At 38.8% G+C, this 22500-nt stretch overlaps 1 protein-coding gene across 2 annotated transcripts in view; it reads left to right on the top strand.

The window, feature by feature from the left end:
• The window catches only part of RAPGEF4 (Rap guanine nucleotide exchange factor 4), a 157223-nt gene that overhangs the window by 93334 nt on the left and 41389 nt on the right, over nucleotides 1-22500 (top strand). Inside the window, exons 7-15 of one of the 2 annotated variants that reach the window (XM_086616119.1) lie at nucleotides 6648-6701; nucleotides 6997-7103; nucleotides 9009-9130; nucleotides 10565-10748; nucleotides 15676-15768; nucleotides 16946-17030; nucleotides 20053-20113; nucleotides 20875-20951; nucleotides 22075-22221. In XM_086616119.1, coding sequence (XP_086472245.1) covers nucleotides 6648-6701; nucleotides 6997-7103; nucleotides 9009-9130; nucleotides 10565-10748; nucleotides 15676-15768; nucleotides 16946-17030; nucleotides 20053-20113; nucleotides 20875-20951; nucleotides 22075-22221 — 930 coding nt within the window. The remainder of the gene's footprint in view (nucleotides 1-6647; nucleotides 6702-6996; nucleotides 7104-9008; nucleotides 9131-10564; nucleotides 10749-15675; nucleotides 15769-16945; nucleotides 17031-20052; nucleotides 20114-20874; nucleotides 20952-22074; nucleotides 22222-22500) is intronic. The other variant, XM_086616120.1, reaches the window with a different exon arrangement.

Genomic DNA, 22500 nt, shown 5'->3' with positions numbered 1-22500 from the left:
TTTGTAATTGTCAGCTGTATCTTACTGACTGGCTATACTTTCACCAATATTGTGGGAAGGTTTTTCTGTATGTTTTATTTCCTCTCATGTGAGTGAGGTAGGGCATTGATAACCTTTCAGATGATGTATACAAGGATATTCAAGCATGGCAGTCATAAATGTCAGTCATCAGAAATCATCAGATGTCATTTGGATGCTCTGCTTCCTGACGTACACTTTGGAGAATCAAATGCTATGGGCCTGACTCAAAATCCGTTGAGTCAATTAGAGACTTCCCAGTGATTTCAGTGGGATTTGGATTAGGCCCTAAATCACCAATAGGAGTAAATACTGAGGATGTAAAACAAACAGACCTCTTAGTGATGCGGCTGTTGCTGCTGCCACCTTTCGACTTGTGTGGCTTTGTCCTTTGTTTCTTCTGGATCCCCTGCCAGCCAGCAGGAAAACAGATGTCACTTGCAATTCTTTTCAGTGCCCCAGTTGGAAATAAAGGGTTCAACAGTAGTGCACAGGTTTATCTGATCACCCTGGTAACCTCATATGCCATGCTTAACTCCCATAAATACAGAAACTTGTTCTCTGTTCAGAGATGAGCTACACTGAGGTCATGGGAAAAACATGATTCATTGACTTTTGTTTTATTTCTTCTTAGTTCTTTGCATTACACATTTCCTATGTTAATATTTGAGAATAGTAAGTCAGGTCCCCTCCATCAGTTGATTCTGTAGATCCAAATTGCTGCAGATCTAAAGCATTCATTCAGATGTAAAGGCTCAGAAGAAACATCCCTTTACAGCTATTTAACAACAGAAATAGAAAGATGTATTTTTATAAGAGATGTTCTTGGATTTTATTTAGCAGATTCAAATAACTTGACAAATATAGACCTCATGTTAGGTCTCTATTATTGATGTTCATTATATTATTTATTTGTTTGCATATGCCTTGCTCAGTGATGTGGGAAGCACAGAAATAAAGGCAGCCCTTGCCCTGTAGTTTGTAATCTAAGGCCTATTTCTCTGGAGATTAAATGTGTGCATAAAATTATACACATGAATAGTCCTATTTAAATCTATGGTATCGCTCTCATGCATAAATATTTGAATCTTCAAAGAAATGGAGGCTAAAATTGTTACTTTCTCTGCTTCACCCCAATATAAATAGGTAGTTTTGTGATTGGCTTCATGAAAGGTTTGTTTGAATGGCCCAAATGTGAATCCGTAAATGTACAGTGATGGAGATTGTCAATGTTAATGCTGGAAACCATTTTATTACAGTTTCTTGTGATCATTTTCTCCTTCGCCCTGCCAACACCTGCAGCTTTCGCTTCCCTACCCTCCAGAGCCATATGTACCTTCTCCTCTGCAGGGGGGATCAGCAGATCATAGTAAACTGTCTGTGTGTGCACTAGTTGGAAAAGGGCATGACGTAGCTAAAGCTCAAGATGGTACTGCTGTACTGCTTTATCGCATGCTGAAGGAAAGCCAAGAGCAGGTACACTTATCACTACTGTGGCCAGGAGATGGGTAATAATTTTTAAACTATTCTAATTGGCTTGCACATTTGAGCTCTTCACCTGATAACTTTTCCCTGATTCAGAAGTCCTGAAAAATGTGATCATCAAGTAGCTGCAGACATACAGCTCCATGCAACATGTATGTACTTTAGTCACATTAATGCTACAAAGATACCAGAATGTGTTAAGAAGGTAATTAAACACTCTGCTCACTCTGTGCTATTTTATAGGGAGAGTTGCTTCTTTTTTTCTAAGTGCTGTCTAAGCATCCCTTAATGGGAGATTCAAGATTGTGAGGGCTTACAAAACATTTCTTGAACTTCACCAAGTTGTGATTATTATCCTAAGGTATGATCCCTTACAAAATCTGTTTTTTTTTTTTGTGACAGTAAGTTGTTGCAGGAACACCGTATCACCTTTTAAAACTGATGTTATATTTCTGTGCCTTTGAAACATGACTTACCCTTCTATAGAAAACTCAATCCAAGCCCTATGATTCCCTTTGTTGCATTTCATCTCATCACTAGTGCTGTCTGAGTTCACTGCAGTAGCTTTGAAAGGGTGTTACTTTGGGGATACTCTTTACTGGGCATGTCTTTTGGCTGACGACGACATGGTGCCTCAGTAGGAATGACTGCCTTGCTTTCTTGAGGCTGGGCTTGCTGCTCTGGGGGTTGTATTGTTGATCATCTCTTTAAGTACCACTTGTGGTTGGAACTTATTTTAGACATGTAGAGGTGTCCTCGAAAATTGTACAGTGCCACGTAGTGAGGCTAAAAGATACTTCAGGAAATCCATCCCTGAGCCACATGCACAGTTCACTATAGTTGTGTCGCTCCTGACAGATACCTTATGTATCCTCCCAAGCCTCCAAAGATGGAGGAACCATACCTCCCTGGCAATCTATACCAGTATTCACTGTCCACACTGTTAGAAAAGCTTCACCGATGTCAAACCTGGGTCTTTCTTATAGCAATTTAAAATCTTTATTTCCTGGTCTCTGCACGATGAACTAGGTCACTTCTTTCTCCTTTTCAAAAGCCTTTTAAATCTGAAGGCTTTTTTATCACTCTTCTGCCAAGACTTGCCTTTTCCTTAGCTGAACAACTTTGATTGTTTATGTTGTGCTTTCTGATTATTCTTGTTGCTCTCCTCTAAATTCTGTCCAGTTAGTTTAGATACTTTGGAAGTAAAGTGGGCAAATGAGACACAGTGCTTTAGCTTAGGTCTTATCTAGGCTGACTAAAGCACAACTGCATTATGTATCTGATCTTTTACTACATCCTAGTACAGTGTTTGTTGCTTTCACACAAGTATGGCATTACTTACTCAGTTCTGTTAATATCTATTATAAACATTTCTATTTCTGCGGAACTGCTGCTAAGACACTTGTTTCCTACCCTGTCTTTATATAACTGATTCTACCTGAAAAGTAGTCAGCGCTATCTGTGTTGCATAATAGCATCGTATTTTCTTCAGACCAATGTCAAAACTGTATCAAATTGTCAACTTATTCTCCAATGTATACGCAGTCTCCTTCCCATCCTGAAGTCTCCTGCAGAATCAATCAGGGTACATTCTACTTCGTCCTGTGTTAATATTTAATAGCATCGAATGTGATATATTCTTGAGAATGCCAGTTGGACAGCGCTTCACTGGTAATTGATTTCAAAATATACTTTTCCAACTGGCTTTGCACCTATTTTGTAAGAATTTAATCTGCCCTTGGCAGAAGAGATTATCATACGAGACGGTGCCAACTAAAGTAAAGGGTTGAAAAACTACTGTTTCTTCCCCAATCTATCTATGTTGCTACCTGGTCATGAGAAGAATTAGATCCCTGTGGCATGTTTTGTTCTTGATTAATATATGTCACATGTGAGTCGTCTCCCTGGTCTTTTCCAGGTGCTTACAAATGGACTTTTTCTAGTAGAACAAGCTGACGTGTCTATAGTTTTCAGCTCGTCCTTTTCCTATTTTTCTGTCTTCTGCTGCCTTCCTCAGTCCTCAAGAATTGTCAGAGGTGACTGCTGATGCTTCTGAGATGGCTGCAGCCCTCTTTAAGTTTCTTCAAGCCCTTCAGGTTTCCTGCTTGAAATTCTACAAACCCAGCCAATCTGGAAATAGCTAATTTATGTAATACTTTCTCATCCATTCTTTCACTTTTTCAGTCTGAGATTTTACTTCTTTCACTCTGTTACTTAGGATATTAGCTGTCTCTCTGCCACTGATCTTTATAAATGAACACTGATACAAAAAATGAATCAACTACTTCTGGCCTTCTTGAATTATCTGTTAATAGATTTCCCTCTATTGAGCAGTGAATCAAAACTTTTTCTTTTGATTGTTTTACTACTTCTGTAATTGTGGAATATTTTTTGTAGCTCTTGATATTTCTTGGTAAGTCTGTCTCATTTTATACCTTTGCTTTTCTAATTTTTTCCTTTGTTATTCAAATTATTTTTTATACTTGCCTTTTGTAAACCCCTTACTTTATCCTTTCTGTGAATTTCCTCCTTGTATTTCAGTGAAGAGCTCTTTATTTAGCTAAGTTGAGTCTTTACTGCTTCTAGCTGCGTGCTAGGATACATCCTATGTATGGTTAGTATTGTTTCATTAAGTAACTACCAGCTTTTTTAAACTTTCACCTTACACTTGCTCTCCCGTGACCTGCTCCAGGAATTTAGCTATCAGTATTCTGTTTTTATGGAAATTTTTCTTCCTGGTCCATTGTTTGTACTTTGATGTTCTTACTTCCTTCTGTGAAGTTCTGACACTCGATTGTTTCATGATCACCTTCACCCAAGTTACCTTCTGTCTTCGCAGCTGATCCTTCTGTATTGGTCAGGATCAAATGCAGGTGAACAAGCCTTCCTGCTGCTTTCTGCAGTTCTTGTGCTGTGCCTTAGCTTTCACCCTGGGTTTCTTCTGTACTTTTGAGTTGAATCAGATTTCTTCTAAATGCTCTCTTATGTTCTGTGTTGATTAGGATGGGAGATTTATTGACAAATCTTCATCCATATTCAATTTTTCAACTATTAGTTTTATGCATTTTTGTTGTAGCTTAACGGAAACTCTAAAGAACAAAAATGTGATTAACTGTCACTTGTCTATTGCTGTGGAAGTATCTTATCTTTTTTGTCTAGCACATTTTACCTCTCCTTTGAAGTATATTACTAACTAAAATTAAAATCTGGAAACTATATTGAGTATGTTGTGTCATATTGATTTTAAAAAAAATTAATCTTTTAAGAATGTGAAATTTAAAAATAATTTTCATAATGACTTTAATGCCAGTTTAGCCAACCATTTAAGTATATATTTACCTTCAGTCTCATTGAACTTGATGAGGACTTGAAATCCTTTAAAAAGAAAATGGAAGCAAAAATTATTAATACTCAGAGTGATACCTCTGACTTCATTGTTTATTTAAACATCTGTTTGAAACAGTTATTCAATGGATTTGTTTGCATTAGAGGCATCTTTCAAAAGATCCTTGCTATTCTTAGCATGCTTTAACTGCAAAAATGGACTGTCTAAAGCATGCTCCACACAGTTCTAGAAACCAACAAATGTTGAAGGATGTTCTGCCACCCTTCTGGTGAGACAGAAATGTTTATAACTTAAATGAGTCTTTCCAAAATTGTTGACTTATTAATGAGAAAAATCAGGAATCCAAATTTATTTGTATTGATTTGCCTTTTCAGAGACTTCTTGTAAGGTATGAGTATAAACGAAAAAACATTTGCATTGTTTTCCATGTACAGGCCTCTCTGTTGAGATTATCTTATCGTTGTTTATTTCTGTCACGTGCTTCCCTCGTTTTACCCTTCCTGGCTGACCTGTAGTCTCCTTGTGCATTCATAGCTCCTAGCACTATTTGATTACTACAAGGACTTTGTCACATCATTAAAATTCTGTTGGAGCCAATGAATGGGTGCCCAGCTTAAGAAAACTGACACCTGGCAACCCAGCAGTGCATGACATGTTTCTCCGTACTTCCAGCCTGGCTGTCCTGCCTTTGCTGTATGGCTGTAACGGAGCCGTGGCCTCCATGGACTGAGGTGCAAGGTCTTGCCCTTGTGGGAGACCTCTGACCTGCCCTGTCCACAAGCCCGCAACTCCAGCCAAATTCATCCCTCATGTCATGTCTCCTGACATTTCACACTGGAAGTAAATTTGGACCATGCTGTTAACTACCAGTCCCAACAAAGCAAAACGTCTTCTCATCATTCTGATGTGGCTGCTGAAGCCTGGTTTTCTTCTCCTTTGTCTCTATTTCTACTGTCCTATAACCCTTTACTTTCCTTTTTCCTCTGCATTGTGCCACGTTTTTCCTGTCTCCCCTCTCCTTTCACCTGTTCATTGTGTGCTGGTTTTCCCATTTCTCTCATTCCCTTCTCTGCTTCTCTTTTGTAGAGCCCTAGTAGCCTTCCCATTCACTCTTCCCTTTGCAGAACCAAGTCACCTGCTTTACTCTTTTTTTTTTCCTTCACTACCTGCTTTGTGAAAGTTCTTACCCAGGTCTCTGCGAGGGGCCCACGTGCTCTTGCATTCCAGAGAGCAGCTATAAAAGGGTTGCCAGCTAGGCCTGGTGATAGCTTAGAAAAGACAAATAGAGGGAGCAGAGCTTTTTCTTCATTCTTGTTTCTTGTGCTGTGCTGGAAGGAAGAAGAGGGCTGAAGAGAAAAAGAGAAAAAGATGGTGAAGGAGAGAGTTTCTGTGGTGGGGGACTGAGTGGCGGAGGCAGCCGCGTGCAGGGGAATGCTGTTGTGCCCGCTGCAGCTCAAGAGCAGCAAGCAGAAGAGCTCACTGTGCCTGTGTAGCCTCAGATCTGGTGTGATGTTTGGCTATTGCACACTTCATTACTACTTTAGAAAGTCTAACATGCATTTGTTTATTCATCTCCACGTATCATGTCACTGTTTTAATTTGCTGAGCATGAAGAGCCAAGTTTGTCTTTAGGATGTCTTCAGAGAGCTTTTTTTACTCACGTCCTTTGGGCAGAGCTTGGACTTACATGCCATTCTTTGTTTTTACAGCTTTTTTGTTCATTTTTTTTTATTTTAGCCTTTATTTTATTTTGCTGCTCAACCTTTATAAATTTATTTCATTTCATTTTGTTTTTCAGACACCTCTTATTGAACCTCACATCCCACATCGTCCTACTAAAACCATTACACAGGTAATAGGACATAGGTGTACTGTAGAGCCAGGCCACTAGACAGATGGAAATAACTCCTGTTCCCAACAGTGTGATGCGTATCAGCTGAAGTGATGCTTTCTGTTAGATAAGTATGTGAGACTTAAAATCCCGAATATATACTACATTGGTCTGCAAAAGTAAGTGTCTGTGCAAGGACTTTTAATTTAGGGAAAAGAGAACTTGTGTTTTGTTTTGCAGAAGGCAGTACAGAGATTGCGGAAAGTTTAACATCTTTGTGTCTTGGTCCCTTTTTTTTTTCTCCACAATCACCAAGGTTCCTTCAGAAAAGATCCTCAGAGCTGGAAAGATTTTGCGGAATACGATTCTGTCCCGGGCCCCTCACATGATAAGAGATCGTAAATACCATCTGAAGACGTACAGGTGTGTGAGCTGATTGTATAGAGGTCTCTGAATTTTTATGCCTGCCATCCTCTGATTTGTGATTTATGCCTTACCATACTTGCAGGTCTCAAAAGGTCTGAAATTATTCAGTGATGCTATTTGAGTCTGGATGTTATGCAGTCTTTAATGGGCCTGGTAAATGTTTTCTGAAGTAATTTGACTGGAAATTGAGTCCGTGATTGTGAACAGAGCATTCACATACAAAAACTCTTCCAAAGTTAATAGCATAGTTAGCTGGAATATTCTGTGCAATATCAAGTTAAAATGTAGTTTCTGTTCTCTTCTTGTATCGGTAAGAGATAATAGGAAAGCTCATTAATATGTTATGTTACTGTACTGATTGCTACAGCGGTGTTGCTCAGTGTGGAGTTCAGAAAATTCACCTGGTGATAAACATTCCTTATGCAGATATTCTGTCCTATTTAAAATTATCTTTTTTTCAGTGTATTGCCAGGCTTTCTTATCTTCCTGCTGGTGGCAGCACTGTCTTGCTGAAGTGGGATAACAATGGCACTTGTAGAATAAGAATGTGACTTCGAGTCAGCATCTCTCTGCTGTTGTCTTAAGAAACAATCAATTTTAGTGTCTAATATTTAAATCGAATACCTAATGCATTATTCAGAGTATATTTCAATAAAAATTGGTTTGAAATCTCTGAGTATGTCTTTTCTAAATAGTAAATCAATATGTTGCTGATCTGCTTTTGAGATAAGTGCATTGATTTTCCATATTTCAGTCCAAAATGTGTTTAATATGATGCAAGGTATTTGGGGCTTGTGAGTTGATCTGAGAATATATCACGATATGACATTGCTTATTGTTCTAGAAGAACAAAAGGGCATGTGTGATATATGAAGACCAATGCTAGTCCAAACAACTGCATCATTTTATCTTATACATAACTGGGAAAAAATCCTACTGTTCTATCCTTGGGTTTTTTAAATATGGAATGACAAAATTCAGATTGGATCCAGGTGAGGGAAAACTTTGTCACCAAAATGGGATTTTAATTGGAAGAGCATTATTTAAGCTCAGTTTCAGCAATTTCAGTATTATCTGTTTCCTTGGTCTCTGAAAGTGGTGCAAGAAGCATGAAGCCACGAGAGCCTGTGTAGGACTAGCCAGCTTCCTCTCTGTTCTGCATGTGATCAGTTATAGATTTGTACGCTTTTGATCACATTGCTTATTTGCTTCTGTTCTGCTAAACTAGGGAGTGTTATGACAAAGAATTTTACTTAGTGACTGTGTGGCTTTTTGTTTTTTCCCACCTCTTTGGGCGTTCTCCAGAACTTGAGTCCTGCTGTTGTCTGCCTTTGGGTCAGTCAGGAGCTGGGAGGTGACGAGCACTTAACATGAGAGAGCCTCAGAAACACTGCAGCCCTACAAACCAATGCATCCAAATACAGTGTGGCTGGAGTTTGGTTACAAATGGAGGAACACCCTCATAACACTCGCTCTTCCTGTGGAGGCTGTTCGCTTTGGCAAAGTTTTTACAGTGTTAGATGATTGTTTTCATGCAGGATTCTGAAAAGCGTGAGGTTTTTGAAATCACTTGGTATACAGAGGCGGCTTCCTTTGAAATCTGGGCTGGAGGTTGTTGCACTGGTGCAACTGGTTTTGTACCAGGTGGCACAGGGTCATCCTGATCCTCTGAACTTCACATTTCCCAAAACACTTGTTGTTCTGCTGAGGGGATCCTCTCAAAACTGAACACCTTCACTGGTACTTCAAGCATATAGGCAAAGATGGTGACACTGTCTTCTGTAGGGAGATTTAACTAAGGTTATACAGAGTTCAAGATATCAGTGTTCTTGGCAGACACTGTGTGTGAGCTCTCTCTTGGCCAGCTCCCTTTTCATTTCTATCTATTTATCTGTCCTTCAGGCAATGCTGTGTGGGGACAGAACTAGTTGATTGGATGATGCAGCAAAGTCCTTGTGTCCATTCACGAACCCAGGCTGTTGGCATGTGGCAAGTATTGCTGGAAGAAGGTGTTCTTAATCATGGTAAGATAAAGAAAATCGCCATCTTGATAAAACATGAGCAACGTGTGACATCAGTGCTCCTGTAGATCTCTCTCATGAGAAAAGAAAGGGATCATGAGCCCAAAAGAAATGCTGCAGAGCAACCCATTAATTGATAAGTGCAAGTGCAATACAGAGACAGTATTACATGAATCTTCCTACCAGTATACCTTTTTAACTTATGAGAATGTTTAAAAGTAAATGGACAATTTATAATGATAACTCTATTTATGCTTAGAAGTACATTGGCTTGTGATTATATTGCAAGAGCTGTATAGCACTCAGGCCAAAACCAAGAGATGTATTACCATACACAGAACTGATCTTCATCAAAGATTTGCAGCATTTGAAAGTGAAGTGAACATTTCTGTTTGCTGAGATCCATAATTTTGGAATGATTTTCATTGGTTTTGGAACGGTTCCTAAATTCAGCACTCCAAATATTCCAGTGCAGAGATCTGGGATTTTGTGTTAGTTTTCTGACTGTATTTTACATTGACTTTCAGTTTCCATTTGGCAGGATTTACTTGGTAACAAGATATAGCCCTCAAAAGGGTAGCTTTCTAAAGCAATATTCATATTTGAAGCTCTGCGTATTCAGTTTTATTAAGTGCAGAAGAGCAGCTCTATTACAGTACACTTCCATTTATCCTCTGTTGTGCTTCCCATATCCCAGGGAGAAATTTCCACACTGCAAAGACAGATTGTTTCCACTGCTTCCTTAGCCTGAGCGCTCTAGCTTTAATTCCTGCCAAATATACCCTTTAGCACCCAGGGGCAAGTGTCCAACTCAACACATCACTCTGACTTGCTTGGAAGACCAAGGGTTTGTCCTTCGCCATATCACAGCCTCTCTTTAAAATTCTTTTCTTAATTGTCTTTCCATTAAGTTCTTCCACCAGGACATAGGTCAATGAACTTGCCCCTGGGATTATGTCTTGATGATGTACATTTCTGGTACATCAGAAAGATTTTAGATGCTTTTTTTTTTACAGTTTAGCCCTCTATGAAACCTGTAAGGCAAGGTGTTCATGCTAGAGAACACATCTTAGAAATTCATGATGTAACTGTTTCCCCAGTGTGAAGTATTTGCTTAAAGCAAATGGTTTGAAACAATAAGAACAAAACCAAATCTAATAAGAAAAGCACACACATGCACGCACATACGCATGTATGTATACACACCCACAACACCCTTTGGAAAGTATTTGTAGTACAGAATTTAAAAGTGTACCCTCCAAGCTACCTAATTTGAACATATGTGAGAAATAAAGGTGTTTCATGTTCTTGCAGTTTCCCTGTAGCTTTCTTTCCCTTTTAACTAATATATCTGTGACATATACAATGCTACACAGATTTCTAGAAGGCTAACTTTCTGAGGAGAGCTTAGTGTTTGATATGTTATGTTATTTCCAGTGGATCAGGAACACTACTTTCAAGACAAATACTTATTTTATCGATTTTTGGATGATGAGTGTGAAGATGCCCCTTTGCCAACTGAAGAAGAGAAAAAAGAATGTGATGAGGAGCTACAGGACACTATGCTTCTTCTGTCTCAGATTGGGCCAGATGCTCATATGAGGATGATTCTCAGAAAACCGTAAGCAGAGTAATGAGTTAATATTATACATGTGCCTTCCTTGTGATATGGAAACAGGAGAAATCTACATTTTGGAGTCCTTTGGCCAGTTATTTCACTTCAGTGCCAGTTTGTTTGACCTCTGAACATTTTAAGTCTATATTAAGTAATTTCCAGTCCTTATTAATGCTTGTAAGTTGAACTGTGTGTTGAGAATAACCATCAAAGGTCATGAATGCTGTCATACTCACCTTGCAGAAAATGCTGCATTATGAGTTTTTTATTTCATTTCTGAGCCTCCCTAAAAATAAGTTGCAGGTAATAGAAGAGTCCTGCTCCATTAACACTTTTTGTGTAGATGTGCCATTCAATTAACTATGCTGCTTTCAGTTATTGTGAGTGAGTAGAGTGGTAGGATGGCAGCACAGCAGGTACCTTTCAATTACAGTCATCAGTGGCAGCCATTAATGAGAATCATCCTTGATAGAACTTTATTGAATTAAGATAGGCTGAACTTAGCCTGTTGTAGTTTGCTAGCAAGGTGTGAAATGTGACTCTGGGTTTATTTATCCCTTCGTATTGTTATAAAATCAATACATTTGAAAAAAAATGCTTTCTGTACCTAGGCCATAGAGGATGTCTGCCTAACCTTTTCATAGCTATCAGATCATGTCCTCTCACTCATCGGTTGGCTAGCCATCCTTTCAGCAATACATTCTGGTCACACTGAAAACGGTGCTCAGGGCCTTTCTTACAGGCAGCTTTATAGTGACTTCAAAGCAACCAGTATAAACTCTGTTTGACCCTCCATTGAAGGCAACTTCTTCATTATGCAGGTAGTGTTTAGGGGCCACTGAAGACATGTTTTACTGCTAACTAAGTGCACTGAGAATAATGAATTACTTAAGGTCATCTTCACTGAAGATTTACTTGTAAGGTTCAGTTCAAGAAAGGTAAGTACAAAATGCTGGATCCTGCTCCTTTGAGGCCATTGGCAAAGTTTGTCTTTGCTATGGGGTAGGATTGGACTCTGCCTATGATGTGAGAACATTTTTTATACTGAAAGTGTTTTGAATCCACTTAACACAAGTGCCTACTGCTGTTCTGTTTCCATCTGTATCCTTTCCCTGCTCCATTCTTGTCCCTGTCTTGTCTGTTTAGATTGTAAACTCATTTAGACGGCACTTTTCCAAAAACTTGCTAAAAGCATTGAATTTCAAAAGGTGCCATCAGATACTTGTGCTTATAAAAATAGGTCACACTGCCATGCAGCAATAGTTTTAAAAGTATAAATTCTCTTTCCTCTGTTGATTAGAGGTCTAGTCAAACAGAACCAAAGGAGCACTCACTCCCTGTCACACAAAATACATAGACAGACCAGACTGAGAGCGTGGTGCTTTCATAAACCCTTACGGAGACAGGGAACTGAGGTGTTTTCTCCTCACAGAGATGTCCTGTGCATTCTCCACTGAGAAGCAAAAGAAGGCTTCTTGCACCCATGAGCAGACGCCAGTCATCAGGACACCATGAGCAGTGCTATGTGCGCTGCGACCCTGCAGCTCTGCACTGTCTCCTTTGCATCAGGCTGACTGAGCAGGTTGGCTCTTGCAGAGTTACCCACTTAGGTTATCATGGGGTTTGGCTGCCTACTACATTTGCTTTCCGTTCGGAGCAACCAGTGTAAGCTTACTATGGCAGGATCAATGTCGATTATCATCCACTTCCTTGCACAGAGCTGAAAGGATGGAATGATGCTGTGGAAATACTGCTCTCCCCTCTGTGTCATTGCTTGCACAGCATCACCTGAAAGAATATTCATAGGAAATTTTTCATGCAATATAGTGAGGGGAAAGAGGTTTTCTCAAGACTGACAGCTGTCTGACATCTTTCCCTATCCCTGTCCCTGAGAGTGCTTATTTTTGCTGCCCTTTGCTCATGGAAGCAAGCTTGTACTGTCAGGCACCATATTAACTACTGTTCTAGTATTCAGTTTACATGCGTTATGATTTTGTTAGCTGAAAATCCACCCTGGGCTGAGCTGTATCAAAGCTGTTAAAATCTCCATGAATCCTCAGAGTCCTGCTAGTTTTGACTAGACACCGTTACAGCTGCCAAAAGTTCAAGGAATTGTCAGGACTTCAGAGACACTGGCTTTAGCTGACCTGAGCAGGACTCACAATTTTCAAACCAACACAGCTGCATTTTATAATAGTCACCATTTCCAGAGAGGTTGCAGAACTCAGATAATTACCCTGAAAGAAATAAGACAATATTCTTTGATGAGAAGATTACTTTGAGAATTTGATTGTATAATGAAGCTGTTGCTTTGAAAGGTACTTTCTATTGTTCAAAATCTGAAAATCTCTAGCAAAAAGTGTCACTTGTTTTGACAGCCGGCTTAAAAAATTCTCTGTTTATTACATTAACTGCAGCATTTTAACTGTCAAACTGTGAAAGAATGTTCTATAGTTTAAAAAACAGAATAGAGCTCAGGGAAATTTTTGGCAGGCTCTTGTTGCTATTGGGTGGGTTTTTTTCCTTTGGAAACACATACACTGTGAATGTGAAAATAGCTTTTTGTGAAGTAGCAAACACAGCTCTCTGCTCCTTATAATGCTTGGAGCACAGGTGCAGACCTTGATCAAGTCCCTGGAAAAAGTATTGCAGAATTAACACAGGTCTTCCTTGCAAGTATTTCAATCCTTCAGTACGAAAATACATCCTGAAAGCATTTTTCTAATTATTTTTATTTTATTTTAATGGTGTTCAGATAGAGCTAACTCGATGGTAAACCCTAATTAAATACAATGCTATAATACAAAGCTCAACACAATAATAACAGGAGTCTTTAAAGGGAGAATGATATTCATCAGACAACAATATTTAACCCAGATGATGTTATGAATTATATTCTCTTTTACGACTCTAGGCTACAGAACGCTAGCAGTATGACTGGAACAGTAAATCTGTGTTACGTATTCTTGGTGACTTCACTCAGCAATTAATTTTAGTGTCACTTGCAGAAGTAAGTACAACAGGATGCTTGGGAGAGGAAGGAAAGACAAATCTAAACATGGTAAAGAGCACAAAAAATATGTATAATAAAATAACAATTTAATTATTGCTAAGAATCTATAGCTTCTTGAAGGTCTTGTAAAAATTAAGCAAGATGTATTTATTCTTTCATTCTTAAAATTTTTTATTTAGATATTCCACCCAGCTGTTAGTAGTAAGAACCATACTGGATTTCTCCGTAAAGACTGTATCAATTTCCATAATCCTTGTTGGAGTTTCCTGCCAACAACATTTAATAAACAAAGTGTTATTCCTGGGACAGGAAATACAGATTATCTTTCCATATGTCAGTTCACTGACATTTATGGGTATTATATGTGGTAAATGGTATTTATGGAGTTAATCAAGGAAAACCAGGACATACTGATTCAAGTACAAATATTGCGTAATTGGCTTCCGTGCTAGAGTAAGTGAACATGCATTCACTTTCACACTCAGACACAGGGAGTGGGTAAAATTGTTCATATCTTCTATATATTCTTTATGGTACTTGGAGACAAAATTTGTAGTCAGGAAATACGTGTTTGTTTGACGTATAATCACAATGTTATGGGGTCTGATCTTTTCTCTTGTTCTTATTATCAGAGAGTTTTCTGGTTAGCTGTGTAATAAAAATAATCAATGATATTGCTTGTATGTACATTGTTTATCGATGGCAAAGTACTATGTTGTTGTCAACATGCTAGTCACAGAGAAGCTCAATGTCTCTGACCTTGATAAATTCTCCAAACACTGAACAGTTTTTATTGATCACTTAATATCACCTGAGTTCTCCTGTCCATTAATGTGTAGCCTCGTTCTCTACCTATTCCCTTTATTATCCTGTCTATAACCAGCTATTGCTGTTAGAATGTGTCCCCTGCAGAAACTAGGTCTTTACACAGCAGGATCCTACAAATCAACATCAGTGGGTCACCACACAGGTTTTACAGAAGCAGTGATGCCTAATATCTCTCCACGTGACATCTGCAGAAGCAGAAGTAAAGACTGGGTACATCCACTACAGATTGTCGGTCCTCCCGATGTGCTAACACAGGAGGCAAATGGACATAGTGAAAGAAAAGTGCACCCTTTTGTCTTGATAGAGATCTGATGTAGTAAGACACCGTCCTTGTGTAGTTTAATTTCATGTAGAGATTTATTAATTTGTTACACTATGTTTTCTGTTTTCCAAGACATGCTGGTTTCACAAGCATGTAATAAAAGTTGTTACTTCTAGGGGAAGTGCTATTTGTTAAAATCCTTACCTTGTGTTTCTTGAATTTCCAGTGAATGGTAGCTAGTACTGGCTTAGCTTTGTTCTGTACTTAAGCTGCTACTGCCCCACATAAATCACTAGGAGTGGCAGCCTTATAATTTCGAGCCCAATTTAGAAACATCGAAGAGTATTCTGAGTCACTAGAGGGCATAGCAGTACCAAACCAGTTTCTGTTTCTCCCTTAGCAGTTTATTCCATTCTGTATGAGAAAAGAATGATTTAATCCAAAACGTTTTTTGTCTAAATTGATCTTTAATCTGGGTAATAATAAATGCATGCCATTGGTAAGTGAAGAACAGATGAAAAATATAGCTTGCTTAGCAGAGATGTCAGTTGTCCTTACGTTTTCTATGACTTCTTCAGTACTTCCATCGAACTTCTTTTGCAAAAACATGCAATATAACTCCAGGATGACATGATTGCTGGGTACTCCCTCTACCTTACATGTGATTTAAACAGACTGTTGAATCAAGAGGTGATTAGGCAGAAAACCTGTAGAGCACTATACTTCTTTATGTGACTTTCCTGATCCTCTAGGCGCTACAACCTCCTGTAATATTGACATTTTAGGAGGAAAACTTCTGTCAGAAATGTTCCTTATGACATTTCTTTCAGGGCTGTCCAAAGATTCAACTGTGCTGTTAATTCTTTTGATGCCGCACATTGCAGACGGTGGGGTTTGGAACTGTGCACTAGCCTGTTCTTAATGTGAGCATGTAAACCTTCTCCATTGAAACTCCTGCCCCTGGACTGGACTCCCTGTATCCCATTTCCTCACATCTTAAATTTATCCCCTCTCCTTTCTTATGACTAGGTTGCTCTTTTCTTCTGTTCTTGGCCTAGTGATTTAGTTTCTTATGTTCTGCTTTTCACAAATTTAACACATATTGTTTGGAAGGACTTAGTCCTGTAAAAGTAGCTTGGGATAATGCTTTTAAGGATTTTTTTCTGTGTATCTGTGTATAACTCCAATATGCTGTCTGAAATTATATCTCAGGAGAATTTCTCTTTTTAGACAATAAAGTTGTATTAGACACTTTAACTGAAGAGAATCTTGTGAGTGGAAAAAAGATTAGGGGTTACTCACAAGCACCTACCGGCTTCTCATGGGTACTGTTTATTAGATCCTCCAAAGCATCTCTGACACACTGCAGTCCTGAAAGTATTTGTGTCCTTTTTTAGCAATCAGAAAATTTTCCCGTGTGTAGACTACAGAAATGCAATTATTTTGGTCATAGTGGCAGCCTCGTTCCTCATGCTATAGGAGGATTATTCCTTCATCAATGCATACTTTTTATTAATGGCAGCTTCTTGTATTTTCCAGTGAAAGAAGATGAAACCACTGAGTCATTCTTATTTACCTTTGTGACTAAACAACAGCACAGAGCATTAACTCCATAGCAGTCATTTACTGTCCACCAAGATGCGCTGCTGCCTCTTCCAATTTGTTCAGCAGAAATTCACACATTCCTTTACAAACTGCTACTGCTGTCTGTTTGCTACAACTAATTAGTGCTGCATGTGAAAAATAGTGCTGGCCCACACTCAGGAGTCCTTTTGAAAGGAAGAGATCTTTATGTACCATTTCTGATTTATCTGACCCTTTTGCATATAGAACACTTGATTTCATCAGGAAAGCTGCCTAGTCAGGATCTCTCTAAGGTGGTTGCCATGGCTGCTGCTTGGTGTCATTCAGGTGGTTTCAGAGTGCCCATCCTTTGTGGGTCTCAGTCCTCCAGCCAGGACCATCGTTCAGGCCCTCTTTAGTGAGAATGTACCCTTCAGTAGACAGTGCAACAGCTTTTTGTGTTGTTTTGTACTTCTCTGAAGCATTTATTTTGGGCATTTATTGCATTTTGCTGTCCTTTTTATCTTCTCTCTATAGGCCTGGCCAGAGAACTGTAGATGACTTAGAAATTATATATGAAGAACTTCTTCACATTAAGGCCTTATCTCATCTTTCTACCACAGTAAGTGTTTTTAAAAATATAACTCATCACCAAAAGGGAAGTTGAATTTTTACTTCTCGTGCTTTATTAGAATTGGAGCACCTACAATTCTTTCCATTTATGCTTCCCATGCAAAGAAGTTATTCTCATCTGTGAGGACCACCCAAGCACTATGCAGATGTAGGTTGTCTTTTGCATGTCAGGTATAATTCTCTTCATGTGTTTCTGCACAGCCCCTACCTTACTCACTCACAGGTGCCTCTGTCTGTGTCCGTATCTGAGTTTAAATTAAGATGCATGCCATCTGACCTGACTCCTGGGACTGTGGCGCTACTGAATTTTGCAGAATAGAGATCTGATTTCTGAACTATGAGAAGTCTTGGCTTGAACCAGTTGGGAGGAGGAATTACACAGTGCAGAAAGGTGTGCTGTGCTACTGGCTGGTTGGAATTTGGTCTGAGAGTGAAGGAAACCTCATCAGATACAGGCTCTCTGAGTGGGCAAGAACAGTGCAGAGAACCAAGAATAAATGAAATGGAGAAAATACCTGGAGGAGAGAATGTTTGAAGTCTCACCAGCGTTGACACACTGTGCAGGCAACTGAAACAAGTTAAATAACACTTTACTTGATAGCAGGAAAATGTGGGTGCTTTCAGAAGGAAGCCTGTCAGAAAGTAGATTTATGTGTGACAATAGCTTCTTTGGAAGCTCTTTTTATTTCCCATAGTTCTCAGCTAACTTGGACAGATGCAGCTAATTATGAAATTGCATTACAAGAAGATAGTACTCTGTGCAAACATGTAACACCTGAGCAGTGCTTTTCAAAAGCATATGTATCCAGATTTGGTAACTGAACTAACAGGAAATAGCCAAAATCCTTAAGCATTTCTGGGATGTAGGAAAAAAGTATTTAAAGAAAGACTTCTGCAAGATCCAGAAATGACCCTTTTCAAATCAAATAAAAGAAACTACCCAAGGCAGACACTGAGAGGGAGTGGAGAACACTGTTGATACTACAGACATAACCCAGAACAAAAAAATCCAAAACATAAAATATTTCTAGCTCAGAAAAAATTCAGACTTGGGGTCAGAATCCACAGCAAGTAGCGTATAGAACAAGTATGGCAAATGATACAAACTGCAAGAAATACTTTGCATTTTGAAGAAGTGACATTGATTCTATGTTTTTAGAATTTGGAAATGCCAGCATATTATGTGCAGAATGAACTAAAGCACAGGAGAGAAACTATGACGAGCTTACAGGAAATCTTCAGAGGAGCAACAGACAGCATTGCTCCTATGAACCAGAAGAGTAATGGTCAATCAACTTGAAAGCAAACGGAATGTGTATTCATTTCAAGCAAGGCATAATTCCTAAAGTATTAAGTTTTCTAGATATGTCATGAGCAGCAGGAAGTAAAATGGATGAAACTCAAGTTGCATGGTGGTGAACTAGTCTCTGCTAGAGAGGCCTGTGAAATTAATGTATGAATGAAGCACAATTATATAATACAGTGTTAAAACCAAATCAAATTCTTGGCTTCATCAAGAAGATTCATTCACTGAAGAGGCAAATGACTGAAACACTGAGAAGACATCTGAGGACGTACTTGGATAGGAAAGCTCTCACAATGTGCAGAACAGTGCTAGTGGGTTGTATTTCCTCTCCTTACGAAAGTGTCATTGTCTTCAGGCAGAAGTTATAAAAGAGTTTGATGATCTAATTGTTACAGAAATCACAGGCCTGTGGGTGCGTTCACTGGTCAGTGTAGTAAAAAAAACCTGTCCAAACACCCCTGTTTATCCCTCATCTTCTCCAGACTGCAAACGGAATCCTTTGCACTGGCTGTCAGGGAAGAGTTCTGGGAGAGGTGGCTGGTGTGATATGTTTATGCTTGGTGCCTGAGCAAAGGTTTTGTGTGTGCCTGTAGGACATCAGAGCCTGAATTTGTCCACTCATCTTAGGAGATGCAGCCACCAGACTCTCATCTGGATTGTGTCCAGAATTTGGAAGTTCCTCCCCAGGTTTTTATTCATGGCCTAAAAATTTTTTCAACTTAACCAGTTGGGAGAATGATGTGAAAATGCTACTATTAAATATATGTTGGAGCCAGCTTTTGATCTGTATTAGGCATGGTTAAGTTACATGGTCATACCTCTGAAACATAGATTGTCACCAGCTGACATTCTCTGAAAACAAGAATCTTGCTGTTTGGAAATTGGCCTCCAAGTTCTTGGAGACTTGCAGTTGTACGGAGAGAGACATAAAGCACACAGGAAAACTCAGGATAATACGAGGTTCCCAGTGCTGCCACTATTTTGTGAAAGTAACACCAACAGTGTTTACAGTGAGGTGAAGCAGTTGTAGACAGTGTCTCACTAGAGGCGACTGCCCAGTCAGTCGCAAGAGCTAGTCGCACCAAAGCAATACCAACCCAGTGAGGACAGGCTGACACCAGGGGCACTGTCACATTCTCCAGCTTCTGGGAGAGGTAGTGAGCTGGACGTTTTGCCTGGGAAGCTGTCACGTGGAGAGGGGCCTCAGCAGGTCCAGATGGCTGTGCCTCATGGCTCAACACAGCAGGAGTGGCCAGACTTGTGTCAGTAAGGGGAAGAGAACTGATTTCTCAGGGGAAAACAGGAGTGCCACAGAGCCCCATGGAGTAATTGACAATTGCTAGCTATCTTCTGTAATAGATTAGCTATTACCGTTTGAAATTTTCCATCATGTTAATGTTAATTGTGAATGATGGTTTCACATGTGTGTGTATGAAGAAAGATGTGGAGATCTGTATCTTAATGATGCCCTTGTCTGAACCATTCGGAGCCAGGAAATGTAGAGGTTCATGTTCTGTAAAGCCAATCAGTAGGAAATAGGACATCAAGTGGAGCAGACCATTGTCTGGCTGTGTGACTCTGAACAATGAGTGCTGAACGATGCAGAGGGAGGGAAAACAACAGCTGGGGTATATTATGTGACTTCCTCTCACCAGGAAGAATAAGATGCTTATGAAAACTATAATTTCTCTCTCTTCATTTTAAGGTAAAGCGAGAATTAGCAGGTGTCCTCATTTTTGAGTCACATCCCAAAGCAGGAACGGTCTGTAAGTAAATGGAGTCCTGTCAGAAATTCTTTCTCGTCTGTGACATGAACATTTAAATTATTGATGTTTAAAAGACAAGAGCAAAACTTGGATGCACTCTTCAAACTTAACTGGCACTCAGTGTTTAAAATGTGAAGTAATAGGTGTTGGCTTAGTCTATTACTGATTGCAGGGACAGTACTAAAATTAACTCTATATCCTTGGTTGGATGTATGTATCACCTACAATTTGGGTGTGGTTTTATCTAGAATTTTGAGTTGGACCAATCTGTATTTAAAATTTATTTTAATATTATCCTTGTGTTAAAAAAAAACCCTTGCTGCACAAAATAAAGGATTTAAAATGTTAGGTTGCTCAGACCTGTTTATACTGAGAAGTTTTCACAAATGAATGTCAAATTCACAGCCACTAGAGAATTGGATTAGAACATGGTGCTACTGGTAGGCTCCAAATCTGTGTGCTGATTAGAAACTGATAACCTGACATGTATCAATAAAGTAGTTGTTGCAATAGTAATGGAAAAAAAAGCAACTTTTACAATAGTGTGATAAAATAGCTACTATATGAATGTAGGATTTGTTTTGTAAAATCTGAAGGCAATTGCTTTTAAAATCATAGTAATCCTTTTTTCAAGGTAGACATTAATATGACTGCAGTAGAGTTGCCTTGAATTTTATTGAGTGCAGAATCTCACCCATTTATATTTTGAATAACTATATTCTCCATTCTTCTCACCATTAAATCTTTTCTCTCTCTTGTAGTATTTAATCAGGGAGAAGAAGGTACTTCTTGGTACATTATCTTAAAGGGATCAGTAAACGTAGTCATTTATGGCAAGGTATTTTTTTCAGAAGCCTTTTTATATGATTCTTATTATTGAAATTATAAGAGTAAACTTTGAAGGAATACAGTTTAATTTAAAGCAAAACTGCCTTGTCTGAGGAAACGAATGTAATTTTGTTAAGATGTGATCCAGTGGTTTCACTGATTATACTTCCAGTTGATTGCTGTGTAATTTCAGGATATATTACACACTTACTGAATATAGTTCAGCAAAGTTACATCAGTATCTTTAGGACAAAGTAATTTGCTAGAATTTGGTGAATTGCCAGACTTCTGTCTCATGGAGGGTATTGCCCAGTCCCTTTACCACCATATTTTGTTGCATTTGTATGACTGACTTTTCTCACACACATCAGGCATGTCTGACAGAAGTACTGCTTTGTAAAGAGTGGTTCTTAGGTTGGATGAACCCCTCCCAAATTTATGCCACCTCTTTATTTTAGTTAAGCTATAAACTAAAAATCATCTCTATTAGATTTCCTGTTTATGAGAGAGAGATTTCAAGGCAAAAAATAGGACTTTGGTACACAGCAATTCCTTGAGTCTTTTAAAATCTCTCCTTCCCTATTGATTTCTCATTCAGCGACTGAGAATCCTCCATTCTGAACACGAAGCATTTCACCAAAATCTGGCATAGAGGCCATGGTCTAAATCTCTTCTTAAGTAATTCATATTTAGCTACATTTTTTACATCACTGTGTGTGGGCCAAATCCTCTATTGCTATGAATTGGAGTTAATGGAGCACTGCTGATTTACACTAGCTGAAGATGTGGTGTTATATGTTACTTCTGCAAACTTGATCTTATTTTTTAGGGCCTCTTTAAATTAAAAAAAAAAAAAAAATAACAACTTTCTGTCTTCAGCAGGGCTAGAAGAGTCCTTCAAGCTGAATGTAATTTCAGAGAACAAGCCAATTCTTTTCTATTCTTGCCTTTCTTTAGCAATAGTAATAACCAGCTATCAAGTATTGTTTCCTAGTCATTATTTTGGCTGTTGATTTCCTGCCAAATAGATTTGTTTTGGTATTTGATTGTGAAGTCCAGTGTTTGTACAAAGACTTTCAATAGAATCCAGAGTAATAATGGGTTTCTGCATGTAAATGTTTTGCTCTGTGCAGGGTGTGGTATGTACTCTACATGAAGGAGATGATTTTGGCAAGTTAGCACTTGTGAATGATGCTCCGAGAGCAGCATCCATTGTTCTGCGTGAAGACAACTGCCACTTCTTGAGAGTAGACAAGGAGGACTTCAACAGGATCCTTAGGGTAAGAGTCAGAAGGGCTGCCCTGACAACTTAATATCAGAACTTGCAAATTTTTCTAGAGTCTGTCTTATTTCTATGGATATATCGATATTGATTACCTTGTTTGAAGTGTCCCTAGTTACAGAACAGAGATGTGACAGTCTAGAAGATCAAGTAAAGAATATATTAATCACCTTTCATCTTTTTCTGGTCCTAGGTCAGCCATCAAAATGAGACCAAATGCAATGTTTTGTCTCTAACTTGCCTGTGGTCTAGATTTTGCCAAGTGCTCAGTTTTTCC

The sequence above is a fragment of the Tauraco erythrolophus genome, chromosome 8 (assembly GCF_009769465.1).
Source record: "Tauraco erythrolophus isolate bTauEry1 chromosome 8, bTauEry1.pri, whole genome shotgun sequence".
In the NCBI taxonomy this organism is placed as follows: domain Eukaryota; kingdom Metazoa; phylum Chordata; class Aves; order Musophagiformes; family Musophagidae; genus Tauraco; species Tauraco erythrolophus.
The sequence above is the reverse complement of the archived record's forward strand: the minus strand, read 5'-3'. Positions and strand labels throughout refer to the sequence as shown.